This window comes from Ochotona curzoniae, unplaced genomic scaffold, assembly GCF_017591425.1.
Source record: "Ochotona curzoniae isolate NIBS_2020 unplaced genomic scaffold, NIBS_Ocur_1.0 contig_3520, whole genome shotgun sequence".
Lineage (NCBI taxonomy): Eukaryota > Metazoa > Chordata > Mammalia > Lagomorpha > Ochotonidae > Ochotona > Ochotona curzoniae.
In genome coordinates, this window is record NW_024465894.1 from 17,336,889 (window position 1) to 17,357,724 (window position 20,836).

Genomic DNA, 20,836 nt, shown 5'->3' on the forward strand with positions numbered 1-20,836 from the left:
AGGGTACCACTGTCATGACTATGTATCCAGCCCCAGCACATTCATTTGTCCACGACATCTCTGACTCCTGTCCTGCCCCTTGGAGTCCCTGGGATGCTGACTGCCTCTGCAGTACCTTCTTGTCGTCCCCCACATTGAGTTCCTGAGCACTTGAGCTTGTGACTGTGCCTTAAACAACATGGGAAAGGAAACCCTCCCTCATGGAACATCTGCTGTGTACAAGGAGCTATATGTACATGACCCTGACATTCACAGCTGCCCTCTGTGGAGATACAATTAGCCCTTCTACCCAAGAGAGAACATCAGAGAAGTCAATGGTCAAGGTCACACAGATCCTATTTCCTGAGTTAGGACTGTCACTCTGGCATCCTCTGCTGCCTTTCCCAGCCTGAATAAGTGCATCTGTATGTGTTCACATGTGTATGTGTATGTAGACATGATGAATAGGGGTACGTGTGTGTGATTTCCTAGCTCATTGTTCTGCAAATGGTCTTTCTGCTGTCTTGGGACTGAGGTTTGCATACCCCCACTTGCCCTCCACACATGACAAGACATCAACATCTTTCTTTTATTTATTGTACTGGAAGAGCAGGAAATCACACAGGTCTATGGAGGACTAAGCAAATTTCAAGTAAATTGCTTAACTGGGATGCTTCAAAAGCACACAAGGTAACCCCTACAACAGTCTACACCTTCCCAAACCCCTGGAAGAGCTCCTGGGAATGTGGGAGAAGAAGTGGATTCCCCAGCGTACAAAGCATCCAAACCCAAGGCCTCCTCTCCCATCCACCCTGTCTCTTGGGACTCAAGCCTGGGGATGAGTGAACAAGACAGATAAAGACAGTGAGAGCCACACACTCAGAGAAACTCAGGGGAAAACAAAGGTTAGGCCAACAGGGCAGTTCCACCTGATTCTAGGTTACAGGAATTAAGGGAATTCACTGACCTCGAAAGATCATTTCATTTTTCTTTGTGATTTTTGTTCTGAGAGGAATCCTCCTGGGGGCTGAAGAGGCCCTTTGCCTCTCTCTGCTGTTGCTTCTGGATTCCTTACCCAATGCCCAGTGCAGATGTAGGGCCAGATGGCTTGGATTCTTGGCAGCCAATTCAGATGCTCAAGAACATGGTTGTGCTTAACCTCATCAGCTTGACTCAGCTCAGTTCACCATGGGGGTAGAACTGGGATACCCATCCATCTAATTAGTTTAATGAGGACGGAGGGAACTGGTCTACATTCTGAATTTGTGGCACAGAACAAATGGCCATGCCTTGCTCCCTGCCTGCTCATGTGAGCATTCAGACAGAAAACAGCTCTCTACCATGGAAGAAGCAGGTTTTCAAGCCCTTCATCTGTGAGCAGCTGGGTGCTGTCCAAGGTACCAGCCCAGAAGTCAGGTTCTAAACACTGACAACACAGTTACAGCTTCCAAAAGACCAAACTCAGGCCGGGAATGCTGCTCCCACAAAAGGAAGCCCTGCAGTTTTTCACGTAGAAGCAAGATTTCCAAAGTGGATGCACGTGGAGGGCCTTGGAGAGTTGGGAAGACAATGCTAGGATTTCTACTCACACTTGTCTTGTTTTATTTCTCCTTGTCGGGAGGTTTATGATACACGTGTCTACTATATGCTTTTGTTTGTTCTTTGAGTGGCAGGTGATTAGCCAGATTTAAAGATCAGAGATCTATAGATGGCAGGAACAGGCCACTCTGGGTCCCTGGCGACGGGGGGTGGGGGGTGGGGGGAGGGGGGACTGAGTTCCACGGCTGCTGAGGGTGGCAGTTCTAAAATGTGAGGGATATGAGCTAAGCACTACCCCTGTTGGGAAAGAGATAACCTCTACCCTTCCCATTGCTGACCCCGGATGAATACGGCATTCCCCCACCCTCCACCAGGTGGAAGGGAGGGAGGTTGGGCTGGGATATGTTGTAGGCAATGCTCACACAGCGTGGGGATGGTGTGTACATAGAGGATGGATGAGGGCACTCCAATCTGTGATGGTGTCAGGGGAAGTTCCGACTCAACTCTGTGTGGGGAAGGTGCTTATGCGTCAAACAGTTCTGCCGAGTAGGCATCTGGATCTTCCTGGGACCGGGTCACCACCTTGAACTGGCGCCGCAGGAAACCTCCATAGCGCTTCTGGTTGTCCCATTTGAGCTTGGGACGGATGCGCCTCAGGAAGCCCCCGTAGCGTTTGTACAGGTCCTCATGGCCCACCCTCTCCCCCTCCCCGTCGCCCTCCCCAGCCGCCTCAGAGCTCCTCTTGGGGTATTTACGCAAAAAGCCACCATAGCGTTTGACCTGCACCTTGGGGTCCTCCTCTTGGAAATCAAGGCCATCTGCCTCCACAGCGCCATCGTGTGGCTGCTCATCCACCATCAGCTCAGATTCTGCCCCCTCCCCAATCCCTCCTGAGAGACGCTGAAGCCTCTCCTCCAGGCTCTTGCTCAGAGCATTTTCCTTGGTTGGGGTGTCAGAGAGGTACTGACTTGTCTCCAGCTCCTGCAGCAAGGGCCCCGTGAGCTTGGCCAGCTCACTGTAGGGCTCTTCCAAAGCTACTTTGCTCTCCACATCTTCATTGCCATTGAGCCTGAGAGTGGAGGGGTTGAGAAACCCCTGGCATCTTTTCCATTCTTCAGAGGGCAGCAGGCCAGCCTGGCACTCCAGGGAGCAGATCTGCAAAAGACCCCAAAGACCACAGCGGTAGCATCACCCCCATTAAACCATCCAACTCATACATACTCCCACTCTGGAGTCCTCTGTCCAGAATCACCTCACCCTTGACACTTCTATCCTGGCGTCACTGGAGAGATGAATGCAGCATCTTGGCTCAGAACTGAACTGAGCGATGCGAGAGACCTGGCTTTGACCCTGCCAGCCCAATCCTGGAAGTTAGGGTTGGTGGATCCAGCCCCTTCCGTAGCAGAGGCTGGATCTCGAGTCCATCCATCAGCCCAGTGCTGAGAGGTTGGAGGTACATCTAGGACTGCTGTGTGCAGAAGCCAGCAGTTCATAACCGGTGCTCCCTATTGTCAGGCACCCGGCTCCCTGCAAACTGCCCTCCTGGCCTGGGTGAGGTCTGGAGGTGATGGGAGCTGGACAGTGACAGCCCCATGCCTGGGGATGTCCGCTGGGCAGAACAAGCCCTTCAAGGCCTCCAGGCCAGGCAAGGCACCCAGGCCCATGGCCTCTGCTTCTGAGCTCCCCAGAGACACATTTGGGCATCCAGAAACCTTGCCTTGAAACCTACCAGTGGATTGATGGGTTTGGGCCCATTCTGGGTCTTCACAGCACATAAGGAGCACTGAGACAGGCAGTCTGCTGTGGCTGAAGGGAGCGCGAGGAGGCAGGCAACCAGCACCAGCCACGGCCACGCCATGTTGTCTCAGCTCTGCCTGCAGGGGAGAGACAAGGGAGATGATGAAGTTGGTGAGCGCTACTCTGGGACGTGTCCTGAGCTTGCACACTCATGCCTCTGACACCTGCCATTGGGACCCCCAGGCAAGCGGTTCTCATTCCCATTCTACAGTTGAGAAAATAGAGGCCCAGAAAGGTGACGTGGTCATCCAAGGCCATGGATTGAGGAAGGGAGGTGATAAGTGCTAAGTGCCTGCCTTGCTGATAGGGGCTTTCCTGTGTGCCTACAGTTAGTCCAAGCGACAGCTCCTTGGGATAGGCTGTGCTAGGTTCATTGACAGCTGGCAAAGTTGAAGCTCAGAGAAGGGGAAGTGGCTGCATATGCCCAGGAAGTGGACAAGCAGGACTTAGTGGAACTTTCAATTTCATGTCAGCACCCTCTAGGTCAGGAGACCTTTGGTTGCATCCTGTCTTGGCCTCTCTGAGGTTCCTGTCACTTGTCCTCTGCTCTCCAGGCTCACCCCAGGCCAGCCCTTGCTGCTTTGTAGCATCTTTGGAGTGGGTCTTCTCCACCCCAGCACTGCTACCACCCTGGCCAGAACTCCACTTTCCTGCCCTCTCCCTGCTGGCCTCCCTGCCTCCAGCTCTGTCTCTGAGCTTCCTGCACACCCCAAAATGCCCTTGTCAGCTTAGCAGCTTTGTGCTGAGACCCACCTCTTCTTCCTAGACATCAGGGATACCTTCAATCCAATCCTTGCACCCTAATACTTTTGCTTTGCACTCCAATCACCCTCAACTACTTGTAGTTCCCCTAAGGAGTGCATCAGGCTCTGCTCACCCCCAGGGCCTTTGCATATGCTGCTCCTTCTGCCAGAAAAGCCCTCCCTCTCGTCTTCTGTCCACAGTCCTGACCTCAGATCTTCACAGGGCTTCCTCCTCCTTGCCACCGAGTCGATCAATGGCCCCATCAGCCGAGGTGCTCTTGCTGACCCAAGCCCACTGTGGTTGCCTGCGCCCCCTCAAGTTGCCCTGCTGTGTTCCTGCCACCATGATCCCTGCCTCATACCTTCCCATTAACTTGCTGCTTGCTGCTGTTGCTGCTGGCTACTGACCTCTCCTCTTTCCCCACTCCCTGCCCCCCATTAAAATGTTAGCTCCTTGGAGACACGGGCCTCACCCCTGCCCCTGCTGTCTATCTTCCATCTGCTTGTTCACTCCCAAAATGGCTGCCATGGCTAGTGATTGGCTGATCCAGAGTCAGGAGCCAGGAACTTCTAGATCTTCCATGATCTGAGCCATCCTCTGTTGCTTCCCCAAGCCATAAGCAGGGAGTGGGATGGGAGGTAGAATAGCTGGGAATGTGCACTGGTGCCCATACGGAACGCTGGTGTTGCAGGTGGAGGGTTAGTACACTACACAGCTGCGCTGGTCCCTGGGATGACTTTGAGTCATTAACAACCCAGCCCACTGTGACCTAGAGGCCCTTGGTTTATGGGTGATACTCAATCCACTCTCAACTGTGTGGGCATCATTAGCCTCATTTTATGGAGGAGGAAACAGGTGTTCAGAGAGGCATGGCCAGCCTCCTGAGGCCACACAGAGGTTGAAGTGACAGCTCCAGCCCAGGAGCCTCTCTTGTGGTTGGGCAATGTCCACAATGGAGCATGGAAGCTCAGAGTGGGGAGCTCAGGGAAGGAGACGCCTGTGTGCCCAGGATCTCAGTCCTGTCTCAACCTTTGCCTGCATTACAACAGCTGCCAGGCAGACAAGGGTTCTGGGCAGACACAAAGCAGGTGGCTCGTGTTTACTCTGATAGCAGCAATGCCTGGGCCAGCCTAATGTGAGCTCAGTGGGGGTGGAGTGGACATCGGCAGAGCAGCAAGCATGTCGTTGGAGATGCCTGCATCCCATGCCAGAGAGCAATCCAGGAACTCTGTTCTCATCCACCTTGCTGTTACTGCACGCCCAGGGAGGCAACAGGTAAAGGTTCCAGTACTTAACTCCCTGCCACTCACATGGGACACCCAAATTGAGATCTAGCTTCCGGCTTTAACCTGACCCGGCTCCAGCTGCTGTGAGCTTGTCTCTCTGTCACACTGCTTTTCAAATGAAATGAAAAAAAAAAAAAAAAAAAAAAGAACAAATAGCAGTGAATTAATCCATTGCATGTAAGGGCCTGCTCTGGTTCTTAACTCTTGCCAGGAGGCCTCCCATACAACTTGGCTGCTATGGTAGGAGACCCAATGTGAGATCTCCATCCTGGGCACAGGGTCAGCAGTGTTTGCTTTCATCCACCAAGCTTGTCTGTAGTAACAATTCCAGGGCCTGGTGCAATAGCTCAACAGCTAAATCCCCATCTTGCAAGCACTGGGATCCCACATGGGTGCCAGGTTGCATCCCAGCAGCTTCCCTTCCCTTCCAGCTTCCTGCTTGTGGCCTGGGAATGTAGTAGAGGGTGGTCCAAAGCCTTGGAACCCCACACTTGCATGGGAGACCTAGAAGAAGCTCCTGGCTCCTGGCTCAGATCAGCTCAGCTCCAGCCATTGTGGCCATTTGGGGAGTGAACCAGTGAATGGATGATCTTTCTGTCTCTCCGTTCCATAAATCCAATCTACCTTCCCAATAAAAATAAATAAATCTTAAATATCAAAGGAAAAAACAATTTCAGCTGGATCTGGTTATTAGGCACCCGTGAAGTTCTGAGTAATCTCATGCATTAATTCACTGAGACTCACAGAAATTTTATGGTGAGGATACTGTTATCATACTCAATTTACAGATGAAGAAACTGAGTTCAGATGCCAGCTAAACTCAAAACTGAGCAAGTGGTGAAGCTAGAATTTGGGCCCAGGTGGTTTGGCTAAAGAGTCCACCTTCTTGGGGGCCAGCACTGAGCCATGGTAAGCTAAGCCTTCTCTGCCTGTGACGCCAGCATCCCATGTGGACACCAGTTTGTGTCCCAACTGTTCCACTTCCGATCCAATTCCCTGTTTATGGGCTGGGAAAGCAGCAGAGGATGGTCCAAGTCCTTTGGTCCCTGCACCCATGTGGGAGACCTAGAGGAAGCTCCAGACTAAAGATCAACTTGGTTCTAGCTGTGTTGGCCATTTGGGCCCAGATAGAAGATCTTTTTCTCTCGGTCTCTCCTTCTCTCTGTAACTCTGCCTTTCAAATAAAAATGAGAAAAAAAATTTTTTTTGGATAAAAGTGGATAAACGAGTCCACCCTTCATAATCCCTGGGCACTATCAGATGCTTATGGTTCACCCCAGGTCCCACCTTGACCCCCCCCCAAGTGGAAATTCTGCTGTGTACCAGGCTCGGCTGAGTACCCCTTTTCCACTAACCCTGAAACAGACACTAGTTCTCAGGAACCTTCTAGGCGCTACTCAGGCCTGGTCACTTCATGCATTCCAACTACAAATTCTGACAGCAGTGCCTGAGATGGATGTTTTTAAACCCATTGTACAGAGGGGGTGAGACTGAGGCTGGAAGAGGGAAAGTCACTGAAATAAGCTTTTATGTAGGCGTAGGCAGTAGGGTTCCTGATTAGCAGCTCCCTCTAGACTAAAGGAGGCATCTAATAGAGACATGGACTCCAGGCTTCTTAAGGGGGAAGAGCTTGTCTCTTTGGTCTTTGAGAATAAATGATTGAGCTATCTTCCAGAGACCTCAGGGGCATGTTCATCTTTCTGACATGCAACTCGCTGAGGGCTGAACTTAGGGGTCAGGTGGCAGAGGGGGTCCTCTCTGCTCATGGTGGGTGGCTGGTCAGGAGGTGAGCTGAAAAGGAGATGGACTCAGGCGATCTGGAAGAGGGGAATGTGGGGACACATCTGTGCAAGAACAGTGTCCAGCAGGTAACTTCAGCACGGGGTTTGCCTGTGTGGCTGCAGTGGGCTAGAGAAGGTGCCTCATGGACAGGTCAGGGAGACCCTGGATGAAGTCCTTGCTGCGGTTAGGGAGGCCTGGGGCGGCAGCCACACCTAGGGATGGGGTGCAACGGGTCTGCCCCGCCCACAGCCACGCCCCCGGGAGCTCTGGCGGGGGTGGGGAAAGGGGGATAGATGGCCCCTGGGAGAAATGGTTTCTCCATGCCTCCTCCCCACAACAGGAAAGGACTCTTGGGACTTGCAGCCTGCATCATCGCGTGAGGCCACTTCCTGCATGCAGAAACATCCTGCTGGCTCTGTGTGTCTGGTATCTTGTGTCTCTGGCTGGCCAGTGCCAAGGAGGCCTGTTTTAGAGCCAGCTGGACCTTGAAAGCCACACATCTGCCATCTAACCAGAGCATGCCCGAGATGCCTGCTCCTGGGGCTTTTCTAACCACCCTGTGTGTCCCACCGAGCCAGTGGTCTTCAGCACTTTGTCTTCTTCTCCAGGCACCAACCCTTACCCATTGCATCATAAACCAGGCCTGAATACCTCTTCTGGAACTTGCACCCAGAGGCCAGGAGGGTTACCTGCCGGGAGGAGCAAGCAGGTCACTTGCCCCCTCTTCCTGTCACCTCCAACCCCTACCCTGGCATTCTCCAGACAAGGACTGAGACCCCTGGGTAGCCTAACCTGGGAGTTTGCCCTTTCCTTGGCTGGGGAAGACCAGGGCTGGCAGGGGGGCAGGGAAGGGGCGGGTCACAGAGCCCCCAGTGGTGTCTCTTCCCCAAGCCTTGGTCTTCTGTGTTGTGTGGGCTACAGCACCTGCTGGCTGTGTCTGAGCTGCCTGAGACACTATCCCCAAGAGGCATAGCATGCAGTATGGCCTCTTCCAGCGCAGGGCTCAGGGTTCCTTGTGAGGGAAAGGGTCCTCATGCCATTCCGCGGTCTCCTTTGCTGATGTCTCTGTATTGTCATCAGCTGAGGGTTTGGAGGATACGCAAGCATTTTTATTAAACAACGCCAGCCTGGAATAATAATGGCTGGATTTAACATCGTAATTATCTCTCTGAGCACTTTATCGCATCTGATTATCCCTATTTGATCGAGGAGGAAATGAGAAAAGGTAGAAATGAAGTCACTTGTTTAAGGTCACATCATGAGTCAGGAGGCAACTGCAGGCAAGCTCGGGCCTCCCACACCCAGCCAGTCGAAACTCTCACAGAGGAGCCTGCGGTGACAGCTGCCAGCCCAATCCAGGCCCTGGGGGCTTCCAGAGACACCCCTAGGGCAGGCCAGACTGGTGCAGACCTCCACCATGGTCTCTGAGCATGAGGGTGGCATAGCTGGAATTCTCTGAGTCCCTGGCCTCTTCCACTCAGGGCGCAGCTAAGCTGTGGGGACAAGCTCTTTATGACACAATTCTTTTAGAGAATTTAGTGGGCTGGGAATCGCTAGGTCTATCATCTAGATGGGGAAAACAGAGATTCTGAGAGGTGACCAGATTGGACCAAGGTCAAGAAATAGCATCCAAACTCCACCTGTTGCCTCTACCCCATCCCAGGGGGTCAGTGGACATTCTTCCCGACTCCCACTTTCACATTTCTGACAATGAAACCACAGCAGGAGCCTTTGCCCCTCTGGAAAACATTTAAGTCTGTATTGGTAGCCCCCCCCCCCCCTCATCCAGGGACCAGCACAGGGCCTCTGTCTGACTTCAGGGTCATTAGCAAAGATGGGAGGATGGGGGACTTGGGTTCAGAACCCGAAGCAAAAGCACCTGTTAGTTCAACACAGATGGAGGCACAGAGCATGGAAGGAGGCCTTCCTGGAGGGTCAGCCACACCCGCTGTGCAGGAGTGAAAGAAGGTCAGCCCCAGCCTTCATGGCATGGTCACAGTCAGGGTCCCAGTGGGATCATTCACTGCCTTGTTAAGAGAATGTTTGTCAGGGGTGGGATATGTTTAGAACCCCTAGCCCTTTTTCTTTTATCATTTGAAGCAATTAAGGGAAGGCAAAAGGAGGGCAAACCAGAGAGATAAAGAAAAGAAGAGGCACGGGGGGAGCCCAAGAAGAGGCATGGGGGAATGAGGAAAGAGGGGAGAGTGAGAGACAGAGAGCTAGGCTGTGAAAAGGGAGAAAGAAACCAAAAGGGCTAGAGGTGGGACTTTCGCTCATACAGAAAGATGTGAAGATGCTTTGAAACGCAGAGAAAGGGGCAGACCACGTGGGAGAAGAAAGAGAGCTGGGGAGAGGAGAGGAGAGGGTGAGAGATGCAGAAGGAGGAGAGGGAGAGGGACAGGAGGAGCAGAGGGGGTAGTAGGCAGAAGGGCAACAGTTTCGCCGCCATCCCCTCTGGCTCCTCTCTGGTCCTGCCCTTTGCTGCCAGTGACCCTTGGGTGGGAGACCTTGTAATAACTTCCCAGCAAGCCCTGGTTAGGACAGCTGGGAAAGGACAGGGATCAAATGGCAGGGCAAGCCACTGTGTGGCTTAACGGCTCCTGTGACTGCCTGCAATTGACGGCCAACCACTCTGGCCAATGGGACAGACTGGGCTCAATCCTGGGGTCTCCAGCCAAGTCCACTGCCTGCCGCCACAGGGGCCAGCTCTGTGCCAGTGAAACTGCCTTGTCATGTTGCCAGGCCCCGTGAGGTCAGCTAGCCATGCACGGGTCCAGGCAAGTGCATATGGTGAGAGGAGTCAGCTGGCTTGCCATGCTGCCCAGACCCACACAGGAGTCAGAGCAGCAGCCATTGATCTCGCTTACAGTGATGGAGGAGATCTAATCAGTGTGCAATTGTGCGAGGATGACCCAAGGGGTGGCTGTGGGAGGGGGAGGGGATCGATCAAGCAGAAATTTCATGGCTCCAGAGCAGCCTTGACCATCTATCAGTGTCTCCCACTGGGAGGAAAGGGCCGTGCTAGGCCCACGGCTGAGAAGAGGAGATCCTCAGCTGTATTTCCCCGACACATGCACCTCCCCATGACCAAGGACGTGGTAAGAGATGGGATCTATCATGAAAACTGTGACAACTTGGATGGTGGTGTTAGCATTTACAGAGACGCATTTATCCACCAAGTGTATCACGGCATCCACTGGAGCTTCACAATAACTTCTACAGGACACAAGGTAAAGGCTCAGAGAGGGGCAACTGCTGTCCTAAAACCACACAGTCCACGAGCAGTACGGTCTCAGACTGGACCCTAGCACTGTGTGAAGTGTCATGAGTCACACATTCAGGTGATATCTGGAAAATTCCTGGCTTCTTAAGTCCAACTGTCCCACCCCTGCCATGTGTGGTAAGGATGGCAAATTCTCAAACCACAGCCCTTTGCCTGCTCTCTGCAGGGGAGTCAGGGCGGCCACTACTTCTAGCTGAGCTGCCTGGGGAGGCTTATGGAGTTCTTCCATCACCCATCACCCCCCGCCCCCAGTAACGCACACCGCCTCTAGGCAGTGTAACTCAGTGGGCAGGCTTGAGCTGTTCTAAAAGCCCCTCCCGCCCCAGACCCCCACACTCATGACAAATTCCAGGACAAGCAACATGCACACATAGCACAAAAAGCATGATGTGGGGGCACTGGGGAAAGGAAAGGAAAGGAAAGGAAAGGAGGTGGCAGGGGCGAAGAGGGGCTGGAGTGGTGGGTAGGAGCTGGGAGTGAGAACCCGCAGCGGAGGGCTGGCATCCTGAAGCTGATGCTCACGGGTTGTCAAATGAGAGACAAGCTTTGTCTATTTCACCAGCCCTTGCAAGAGGGATGATAATGAAGACTTTCAGTCCGTGGGAAGGGAATTGAAATCAGATCCAATAACCTAAAGAGCTTGTCTCCCCAGGGATGCTCGGAGGCTTAATTAAGGAATGTTTGTAAAGCCTGAGAGATTCTCGGAAAAAGACACCCAGGAACAAGGAACAGGCAGCCGAATTCCCTACTCAGCCTTGGAGTCATCCGCAGGCTCCCTGACGGAGGCTGGCCAGCTTTTCCTGAGAGCCAAACTTTGGCACTTTCTTTGAATGCGGCAAGCATCTTTTGCGAATGAGCGATTGATGCTCCCCAGCTGAGTCTGTTCCCTGCCTGGATTAACTGCCTCTAGTTGTAATGTGCAGGATAGCAACAAGTCCCTATAGCTGTAGCCATCGGGGCAGTGAACCAGGGCATGGAAGATCTCTTCCCTTTTCCAGTAATAAAAATAAATAGATAAGTAGAACTTAATAAGAAAAATTCCGCCAACCTGGGTCTGCTGTCATGTTGTTACTCTCTGTCCCTCCCCCTCCCAGGAAAACAAACCCAAAGTTTGTTCAGTGTCAAATGACATCCAAAGAAGCCGCGCAGGCCAGCGTCCTGTCGGCAGTGAAGTGGGGACCCGAAAGGTGGAAAAGGTTAAGCCTGGATGTGTGTTGGTATCCACCATGACAGGTAAATGTTACAGCCCCGAGTCTCATTAGTGTTGCCAGATCCTTGTTCATGTCCAGTGTGAAGTGCTGACCTTTAAAATCACCCCGACCAGTTAAACCTCTCCCTTTGTTCTCCCATTGGGTCCCATTCTCCATCCCCTCCGAAATCCCTCCCTCTGAGAGGGCATGGGAGCTGCCGTGTGGGCAACTGCAGGAGGAGGAGACCCGGGGGCCAAAAGCCAAGGGTTGTTCTCCTACAAGGCAGCTACTACCTGTTCCAGCTGGGACTGTGCTGAAACGGACAGAATTAGAAAGGCAGAGAGAGAGAGAGAGAAAAAGAGAGAGAGACAGAGAAAGAAAGAAACAGGCTTGCTGGTCTGGTTTTGTAAACCAATTTCAGAACTAGAACTCTTTTGGCCAGGTAACCGGAATCAAACTTGCATGCCCCCAGCCTAAGCTCCCACCAGCTCTGAGTGTAAGGGACCCATCAAAACAACAGCCAAAAAAAACCCCACAAAAAACAAACAAAAACCCCACAAATCAAGCCAAGAAGAAGTGTCCCAGTGCCCCTCTGCGTCTTACCTATGCTCCCAGCTTTGTCGCTGGACAGCTCCTGGCTGAGAGTAGGTTGAAGAGGGCAGCAGGTGGCTGATCCAAGACTCAGGGGCTGCCTGGACTCCGGCTTAGAAGGAGAGTGTGAAGAGGCAGCGGTGAGCACTGTCACAGCCCCTTGCAATGGCAGTCCTGGTGCCTCGGCCCCTTTTTATGGGCTGGAGCCTCCCCCTGTCGCTCAGCCCTTGCTGAGCACAGGCTGCTCAGAGCCAATGGGGAAGTGGCTGGGAGCAGGCAGAGCTCAGACCCCCAGGCCCTCCGACTCCAACTCCCTGGGCCCGACACAATAGGCTCCTGTTCGTGACGGGGATGTGGAGGAGGGAGGCAGCCGTGCCGGGGCTGGGGGTGGATTCTGGGTGTCGTGTGCTGTTTGTCACTTGAAATCCGGCCACTTCAGTGCTCAGTGCGTTTCCAGGGGAGTGTCACCAGAGAGGAGACAGAGTCCGGGGGTGGGAAAACAGAGACAGTGGGAGTTGGAGGAAGGCCGAGAGAATGTCAGAGAGAGGGTCTCACAGAGTCAGGCAGACCCAGAGACATTAGAGAGCTGGAGAGCCCGAGACTGCGAAACAGAGGAAGGCAATGGCAGCGACAGGCAGTGTCGGAGTGACACCCATGACGAGGAAGGGAGAAGGAGGCAGCAAAGCAGAGGGTCAGGGCTGGATCACATGGAGGGCCGTGAAGAAACAAGAGACAAAGAGAGACAAGGAAACCAAGGAAGAAAGCACACAATGTGCAACCGGACAAGGCAACTGACATAAGCCGAATCACTTGTGGCAACTCTGTGCTGGCTGGCACACGTGTGCGCTGGCATGCATGTGTGTGTATGCTTGCCTGCAAGTGACAGTCGGCTCTGCCACATGCCTGAGCCTGTGCCAGACATACCAGCCCTGGCACGATCATAGGCCTCTCCCCACAGCCAGGCACTCCAGGCTCATCCTCTCTGGCAGCACAACGCAAAACGAATGTCACAAGATTCCCCCTCAAAATATGGGCTGCCAGGTGCCTTTCTAGCTACAGGCAGAGGGCAAACCGCCTCGTGGATAGCCTGCCTGTGCCAGCAGCAGCAGCTTTTGCTGCCCTCTTCTCAGCCAGTGCTGCTTTCCAGAACATGGAGGCACCCCTGAGCATGGGTCAGACTGGGCTTATGGCCTTGGCCAAAGCACACAGACAGGCAGGTCTTCAAGTTACTCCCTCATGCCTCTCCTCTGGGCAGGAAGCCTTAAAGCTGCCCACACTAAGAGTTGGGATTCAGTCATCTTCTGCTCTGGGACCCAGGTTCTCCCTCTGTATGAGATAGAGGAGTTTGGTTCCCGGCTCCATCACTTACCAGCACAGAGATCTTAGCCAAGTTGTGGACTCCAGCTTCAGTTTGCCACTTTGTAAAATGGAAACAACAATATCCAGCTCACCAGATGCTTGTGAGGTTGAGCCAAGGCTATGGGCAATGCAGGCCCAGAAGTTGATCACATCAGCCCAGCAGTGGTGCACTGTGGTCTTCTGGGACCTCATCTCCACCTGCTCATCACATAAGGAGAACAACAGGAGTGGTTGTTCCCTGAATACCTGCTGCTTTGCAGGCCCATCTACCATATCCTCATTGAAGCTGACTTGCAGCGTGGCTGTGCCAGGCTGATGATGCACATGTCTGGGCATCTTCCTAGGACCCCAGTGTCTGAAGGCCAGGTCCAGGATCCCAAGGGCTGGGCTGTCTCTTCAGATGGCCACCAGAAGATGGCCAGCAGAATGTAAGCAGAATCCATTGGCTGTGAAGCTGGGAGCGGGGAGGTCCCCCAAGGCCACCCTTGCCTTATGTTCTTATCCTTCTCCCTCTAACTGTCCCCTTCACTAGCTCTTGGCAATGACCTTGGAATAGACAAAGGCTCTGGGAGGTGAGCACAATGGCTCTTGTGGCTGGCAGTAGGCAGGCTCCAGAAGGACAAAGAAGCAGGGTTGGACTGTTGGGCTGTTGTGGTTTGTGAAGAAAGCCAGCTAGGGAGAGGCGTTCCTGGAAAACCTGCTTTCAGTCCTTACCTGCAGAGTTCATTGTCCACCTCGATAGCAAACAGCTCACACATCTACCTTTCCACCTCCTTCTGCAGGTCCTGCATGCATGCATGCATGCATGCATGTTCACATGCAGTTGCACACAAGTATCTTCACACATGCAGATGTGCCAAGTGTCCTTTCCCTTGGTTTGGAGACCTTGACGTGAAGCTCAGCCCTCTCCCCAACTCAGGGATGCTCAGGGTCATGCTACAGGCCCTGGGCTGCAGTGCTGGAGGGTGGGGATATGAGATCAGGGAACTATGGCTGGGCCATGCTCCTGCATGCTCAGTGTGTGACAATTGATGGGTCCCTCACCTCACTGAGCGCTTGAGTCATCTTTGGAAGACAGGAGGCCGGGACAAGCTTATGCAGGTGTCACGACTAATTCCAGCACTCTCTCGCCTGCTTCCTTCCCTGCCTTTGCTCGGAGCATGATGAGTCTCCAAGCTGGATCCAGAAGTGCGAAGAAGGCAAGACTCACACAGCCCCCGAGTAATGACAAACCTATCATCGTGAGGCTTCCTCCACAGCCCCTTGCATCTGTCAATCACTCTGCAACTGGGCATGATTACTGCCCTACAAGTAAGTAAATGGAGGCTGGCAGAAGCAAAGTCGCTCGCATGACCCTGTGGCTAGAAAGTGGCAGAGCACACCCCGAAGCTAGGGCCACCTGACTCACAGTCTGAATCCATATTCCTGCTCAGTTTTTCTACTCTCAGCTTCTGTCTCATGTACGCAGGTCTATGCCTGCTTCCACATACCTGTGCACTGGCAAGGATGCTATCAGTAACCTGGATCACTCAGGAGGACCTAGGTGGAATTTAGTCCCCACCTTCTAGTCAGTGTCAAGTCTTCTAGGCTAGGTCACAGTATGTCCATAGTGGACACCCAAGGAGCCCCCACAGGGAGGAGTGGGAGCAAGCACATTAGCAGACACTCATGGCTCCAGTCAGGCCTGTGTTTGGCTGCTACAGGTAGGGTCAGAAGCTTGGCTCCATCTGTCTACTTTCCTCCCCTTTCATCCCTCCATCCCTCCTTCTCTTTCAACTGAAACCTTACAGCCCATGCAAGGGCCTGGCATGGCATGGCATGGCATGTGCCATGCACAGTGTTTTGCAGTCTTGGTGTTCATGGCCAGGCTGGGAGCAGATGCAAGAGCAGTCCCACCCAGTGACAGGGTGAGTCCCAAGCTAGAAACACCATGAGTTCAAGAAGAGGGCTTCACATGTGGACTGCCAGGGCTGGGGACAGGCCAGTGGGGCAGCTGAAGACTGACCACAGTGCAGCTGTCTAGGCAAAGGGAATGGTAGGGCTTTCAGCACAACCAGGCAAAGGCCGGAAGCAAGAAGAGTAGACTGTTCTGCCCACACAGCCTGTCATGCACATTGTGTCTGGCTCGGGACTGAAGGTGGCCTGCAGATTCTCCTCTGGAGGCCAGGACCTGTCCTCTGCTGGCACCTTTACCTCACTGCTCACCCCATTCAGTCCTGAGCAGCCAGAGGAACTCTTCTGGTTCAGTGGCTGACACTCCTTTCTCTCCCCACATCCCACAGGAGTAATGTTCCAATCCTGTCTTCTCCACTTCTGATCTAGCTCCCTGCTAATGCACCTTGGAAAGCAGCAGATGGTATCCCAACTGCTTGGGTCCCTGCACTCACGTAGGAGACTCAGACAGAGTTTCAGGCTCCTGTCTGTGACCTGACCCGGCCCTGACCATTGTGGCCATTTGAGGAATGAACCAGCAGCTAGAAGATCTCTCTCTTTCTTCCTCTATCTAACCCTTTGTTTCCCTCTTTGTTTCTCCTCTGCCTTCCAAATAAATACATACATTTTAAAAAGATGTTTATTTGTTTATTTTATTTGAGAGAGAGTTCACTGGTTCACTCCCCAGGCATTCATAATAGCCAGCTGGGCCACACCAAAGCCAGGAGTTCAGAATTCAATCTGGTCTCCCATGTATGTGACAGGGACCCAAGCACTAGAGTCACTATTGGTTGGTTCCCAAGGTATACCTTAGCAGGAACAAGGTCAGGACTTGGACCAGAACCTCTGATGTGGGATGTGGGTGTCCCAGGCGATGTCTGAAGCCACACCCATACCCACATCTGGGGGAAGTCATGAGCTGCAGGAAAGCTGTCCACCCTGACGGAGTCTGGACTAATCTGAGCTTTCAGATTGGCTCCCTCCCTTAAACCAAGTGAGTCAGGCACAGACTTGCTTCCATCCTGGGTTTGTAAAGAAGTTTTGTTTCCCAGGCAGAAAGAAGCCTGTTTTGCTGGGAGATGCAGCAGTGGGAATACAGGGCAGTGGAGTGGCTGGATCCAGTTGTGTTCTCCCCGCCAAGAGCTTTGGAGGCCAACAGCTGAGCTGATGAGCTGAAACTGTAGAGAACATTGCAATCCCACTGAGCAAAATTTCCCCTTCACACCCCTTCTGCCTCAGCTGGCAACCCAGCTGCATTGCCATGGCTAATAGTTGTTGGCCGTCTATTTGCAAGAGGGAAGGACTCTGCTGGGTCCTCTGTCTGCCAGCTCACTTAATCCTCATGGCAAACAAGGAGGTAACTGTATTTTGTTGCCTTCACCCCTCAGAGGAGGAAACTGAATTTTGGAGAGGCAACACTTTTTATGGTCCACTTTCAGTTAACCTTAACCAAAACTCCTGAGAGGAGTTTCTTCAGGGAAGAAAAACGTGGATTTCACCTCACAGTTGGAGGTTCTGGGATCAGGTGGGTGCATAGCTCTGTCTGGTGGAGGCTGAGTACAGCAGGTGCAGCAGGAGCCATCATTGGGTGAGTCAAGTAGCCTAAGAGAGCACATAGGTCGAGCTTGAACTGAAGCAGTCAAACCTCCCTTGAGAATTAACTTCCAGGAGCTCAAGAACCTATCATTGGCCCCACTGCTCAGTGGCCGTCATCAGGTCAAGTCTCCACCCTTAATCAAACGATCATTGGCATGAAGATATCAGAGTTTAATCCATTGCATGGGTCTGGGGAGATAAACTCTACTCATCTTGTAACATGACTTGCCTCAGGTGACAACCATTTATAGACAGAATAGATTCCAAGTTTATCTGACTTTGAAAGCCTGAGCTTTGAGCTACCTACCACCTTGGGTCTCTCTGGTAGAAACCCAAGAGCTGCATGTTCAACTGTTGCCTGGATCATCCTGAGCCATGCATAATGCAAGAACAAGGCTGCGTGATCTTCCATAGCCTTTCAGTAATGCTGTGAGGTGGGCATGCTGGTGGGCATGGTGGGCTTTCTTTTACAGATCAAGAAATCGAGGCTCTGGGAGGCGAAATGACTTCCCAGGGAGCACAGCAGGTCAGTGGTAGGGACAAGACTGAGCACAAGCCCCTTTCTGCTATGTCTTATCCACCCATGTTGCTCTACTGTCCACAGATCTCCAGAAGCAAGCCCTGATCTAGAATATCAGCAGCACATGGTCAGGAGGAGGGACGGCTGTTTTCTGAGCACATTCTGTGTTCTGGGTCCTGCACTACAGGCCTTGTATTCAAGACCACACATCTGGAACACACTCTTGACCTCCTCCACCAATCAACCAGGAAACCAGGAGAGGCATTGGATGTGCAGCCAGATGACATGAGTCATGCCCTGTTCCTGCCCATATATCATATAGGGAGATCTCCAATTATTGCAGTCTAATCACAGCAACAACACATCAGGTGTCTGTTAGCTGCTCAGTCAATCCGCTAAATTGTCTCATGGATCTCCTCAATTACATTTGAATACCTAGAGCATCATTAGCTCCCTGTTTCAGATAAGAAAACCAAGTTCAGAGCAGTGAATTTGCTCACCTGGGACTACATAGACAGAAAATGGTGAAGATGGGACAGGAACCCCATGCTACCTTCCTCAATAGGACAGTATCCACTCACAGGACTGCCTCTCACTAGCCAGCAGCCTGGGTACCTATAAGATGCCAGATCTATGGGCCTGGCACAGTAGCCTAGTGGTTAAAGTCCTTACCTTGCCATGCTCTGGGAAACACCATGAGCTCAAGAAGAAGGTTTCACATGTGGACTGCCAGGGCTGGGGACAGGCCAGTGGGGGATCCCATATGGCGCTGGGATCCCATATGGGCACCAGTTCTAATCCCAGTGGCCATGCTTCCCATCCTGCTCCCTGCTTGTGGCCTGGGAAAGCAGTCGAGGATGGCCTAAAGCCTTGGGACCTTGCACCTGCATGGGAGACCCAGAAGAAGCTCCAGGTTCCTGACTTTGAATCAGCTCAGCTCCAACCATTGCAACATCCACTTGGGGAGTGAATCAGTGGATGGAAGATCTTCCTATCTATCTCTCCTTCTCTCTATATATATGATTTACAATAAAAAATAAATACATCTTTTTTTAAAAAAAGATGTCAGATCCAACCAGGGATCTCACATCTTCGATCCAAGTGAGACCCTTGATCCAAGAGCTGCCTCTCCTCTTTCATGAGCCCCAGAAGGCTCATCTCTCCTCGTAATAGTCCCTAATACAAAGTGAGTTTCTTTTTGCCAAAGGGAAAGATGAAATTGCTTTTTTCTCAGTCCATAAATCTTACAGTTTCTCCTAACTCCCATTGAGCTGACAAATTGTGGCCTTTCCTGGAATTATTTTACAAAACATTCCCAGAGCTCCTAAGTATGGCCCGGTTCTCAGCTGAGCTGACCTGGTTCCTGCCTCTGAGGATCAAAGTCTGAAGAACAAGATGGGCAGTAATAGTGAACTTGAGCACCACATGGAAAGGCCCCAGAGGTGAGCAGCTGTGGAATCACGGGGAAGAGGAATTTGAGCCAGTCTGGGGAACCTGAGATCATCCTGTAGCTGCAGACTAAGGCTGGGTTTTGAAAGCTGAGTAGTTTTCCATGGTGATGATTCAGAAGGAAGGAACCACCCCAAGCTTTCTGAAGTGGAGAAGAAAGGCTCTAACACAGGGGATTAAGAATTTTAAAGGTTCTTGGGAAGGAGGGACTCCTGCAAGAGTGGGCTGGGTCTCCAGGAATGACCCCACCCTCACCCCATAGAACACTACTCAAATGATCAGCCATCAACCAGAAAGTGGCAAGCAAGAAGCCATTCCAGCAGACAGTGAGCTCTTGAACTCCAAGGGAATGGAAGCTGGGACTTGGATGCTGCTGTACCATGCTCACAACAACCTCTCCAACCTCATGGAGAAGGCTGTTGATTTTTGAGGTGCCACCATGGGAACCTACAGAAGAAAAATCGCCTGAAAAAAAGCCAGGGCACAGAAGAGCATCTTCCAGTCCCAATATCTCAACCTCACACAAGTCCAACTCACTGGTAGGATTTAACCTGCACCCAGTGAACTAGCTTTAAGGGAGTCTGTGAAAAGTAACTTGCAGCTCCAATCTCTGCAATACAGGAATATGGGGAGAGGAGATTGGAAAGGCGCTGAGGGCTGGGCAGGCATATGGAAGGAAAGCAACAAGTGTCCTAGGCCTGGTGGCCACGTGACTCAGGTTCCCCCATTTGTGTCCCTACAGCGGTCCTTTTTTAGGCCAACATTCCCTAGATGGTAGGGACAGAACACCCTGGCCTGTGGTCTACAGGGTCAGAGTGGGAAGAACCAAGAGACCAAATTCCCATTTTAGTGATGAGGAAATTGAGGCACACAGAGGAGAGCTGCCATGCAAGGCCACCATTCTTCCTATAGCATCACGCCTGCTCTGCTTTCCTGAGCCCAGCCTTTCTACATACTAGAGCGTGGAGTGATGGAAAAGCTAATGTTCGAGCGTCAGATAGACCTGAGTTCTCTTCCTGGCTCCACTCCTCCTAACTAACCTTGGGCAGGGAGTTTTGCCTCCCTGAGCTGCAGCTGGGAAATGGTTACGTGTGGCACGGAGCTGGGATGAGACTGTCAGAAAAGGTATATAACAAGGCACACAGCAGGTACTCTCCAAATGGGAGCTGGTATGAATAGCTCTACAATACCATTGTTAATTCATAAGCTATGCTTATTATTAATCATAGTTAATGATCCCTTAATTCAAGATGAAAAAAATTGAAAGGTTTTTATACATAATTTAATCTACTCTTCTTCTCCGTCTCCTACGTTGTTAGCAGCATTAAAAGACCTGCCTGGAACTGCTTCCGTCATCACAGCCCACCTACACTTGTCAACTTCCAGCTACACACCTAGAACTCATCCTTCATAAAGGCCCTTGGAACTGCATACCCAGATACTCATAGGTACCCACTGACCCATGTGTACAGACAGATTTCAAACACACTCACACACACACAGAGTCACATGAGCACACCATGATTGAATACATAGAGCCTTCCTAGTTCCCTGAGACTCCCTCACAAACTATAGAAACACAACTACATTCACTCACACACACACATTAAACCACAGACATGTCCTTGCTCCCACACTCTCTGGCAGGCACATCTCTCCCTGACAGTGTAGTGACAGCTGGGGATGATGAGAAATTGGAAGTCCTGGGCCGGACTCCCCTTTAGATGAGTGAGCACTGACAGCTCGGGACTGCTCGGAGCCCTAGGTGAAGGCTAAAAGCCTTTGTCAG

At 52.1% G+C, this 20,836-nt stretch overlaps 1 protein-coding gene across 1 annotated transcript; it reads right to left on the reverse strand.

Moving 5' to 3' along the window:
* Positions 1-2,040: 2,040 nt before the first annotated feature.
* PDYN (prodynorphin) lies at positions 2,041-3,376 on the reverse strand. Its single transcript, XM_040981160.1, has 2 exons — positions 3,248-3,376; positions 2,041-2,673 (listed from the first exon to the last, which is right to left on the reverse strand). Exons 1-2 carry the CDS (start codon positions 3,374-3,376, stop codon positions 2,041-2,043), a joined length of 762 nt encoding a protein of 253 aa, XP_040837094.1.
* Positions 3,377-20,836: the final 17,460 nt, after the last annotated feature.

Bases quoted from the DNA above. Each gene is read 5' to 3' on its own strand.
- PDYN (XM_040981160.1), bottom strand. From the start codon at position 3,376: ATGGCGTGGCCGTGGCTGGTGCTGGTTGCCTGCCTCCTCGCGCTCCCT. The intron at 2,674-3,247 runs GTAGGTTTCAAG...GGTCTTTTGCAG, and splicing joins CCAAACCCATCAATCCACTG to ATCTGCTCCCTGGAGTGCCA.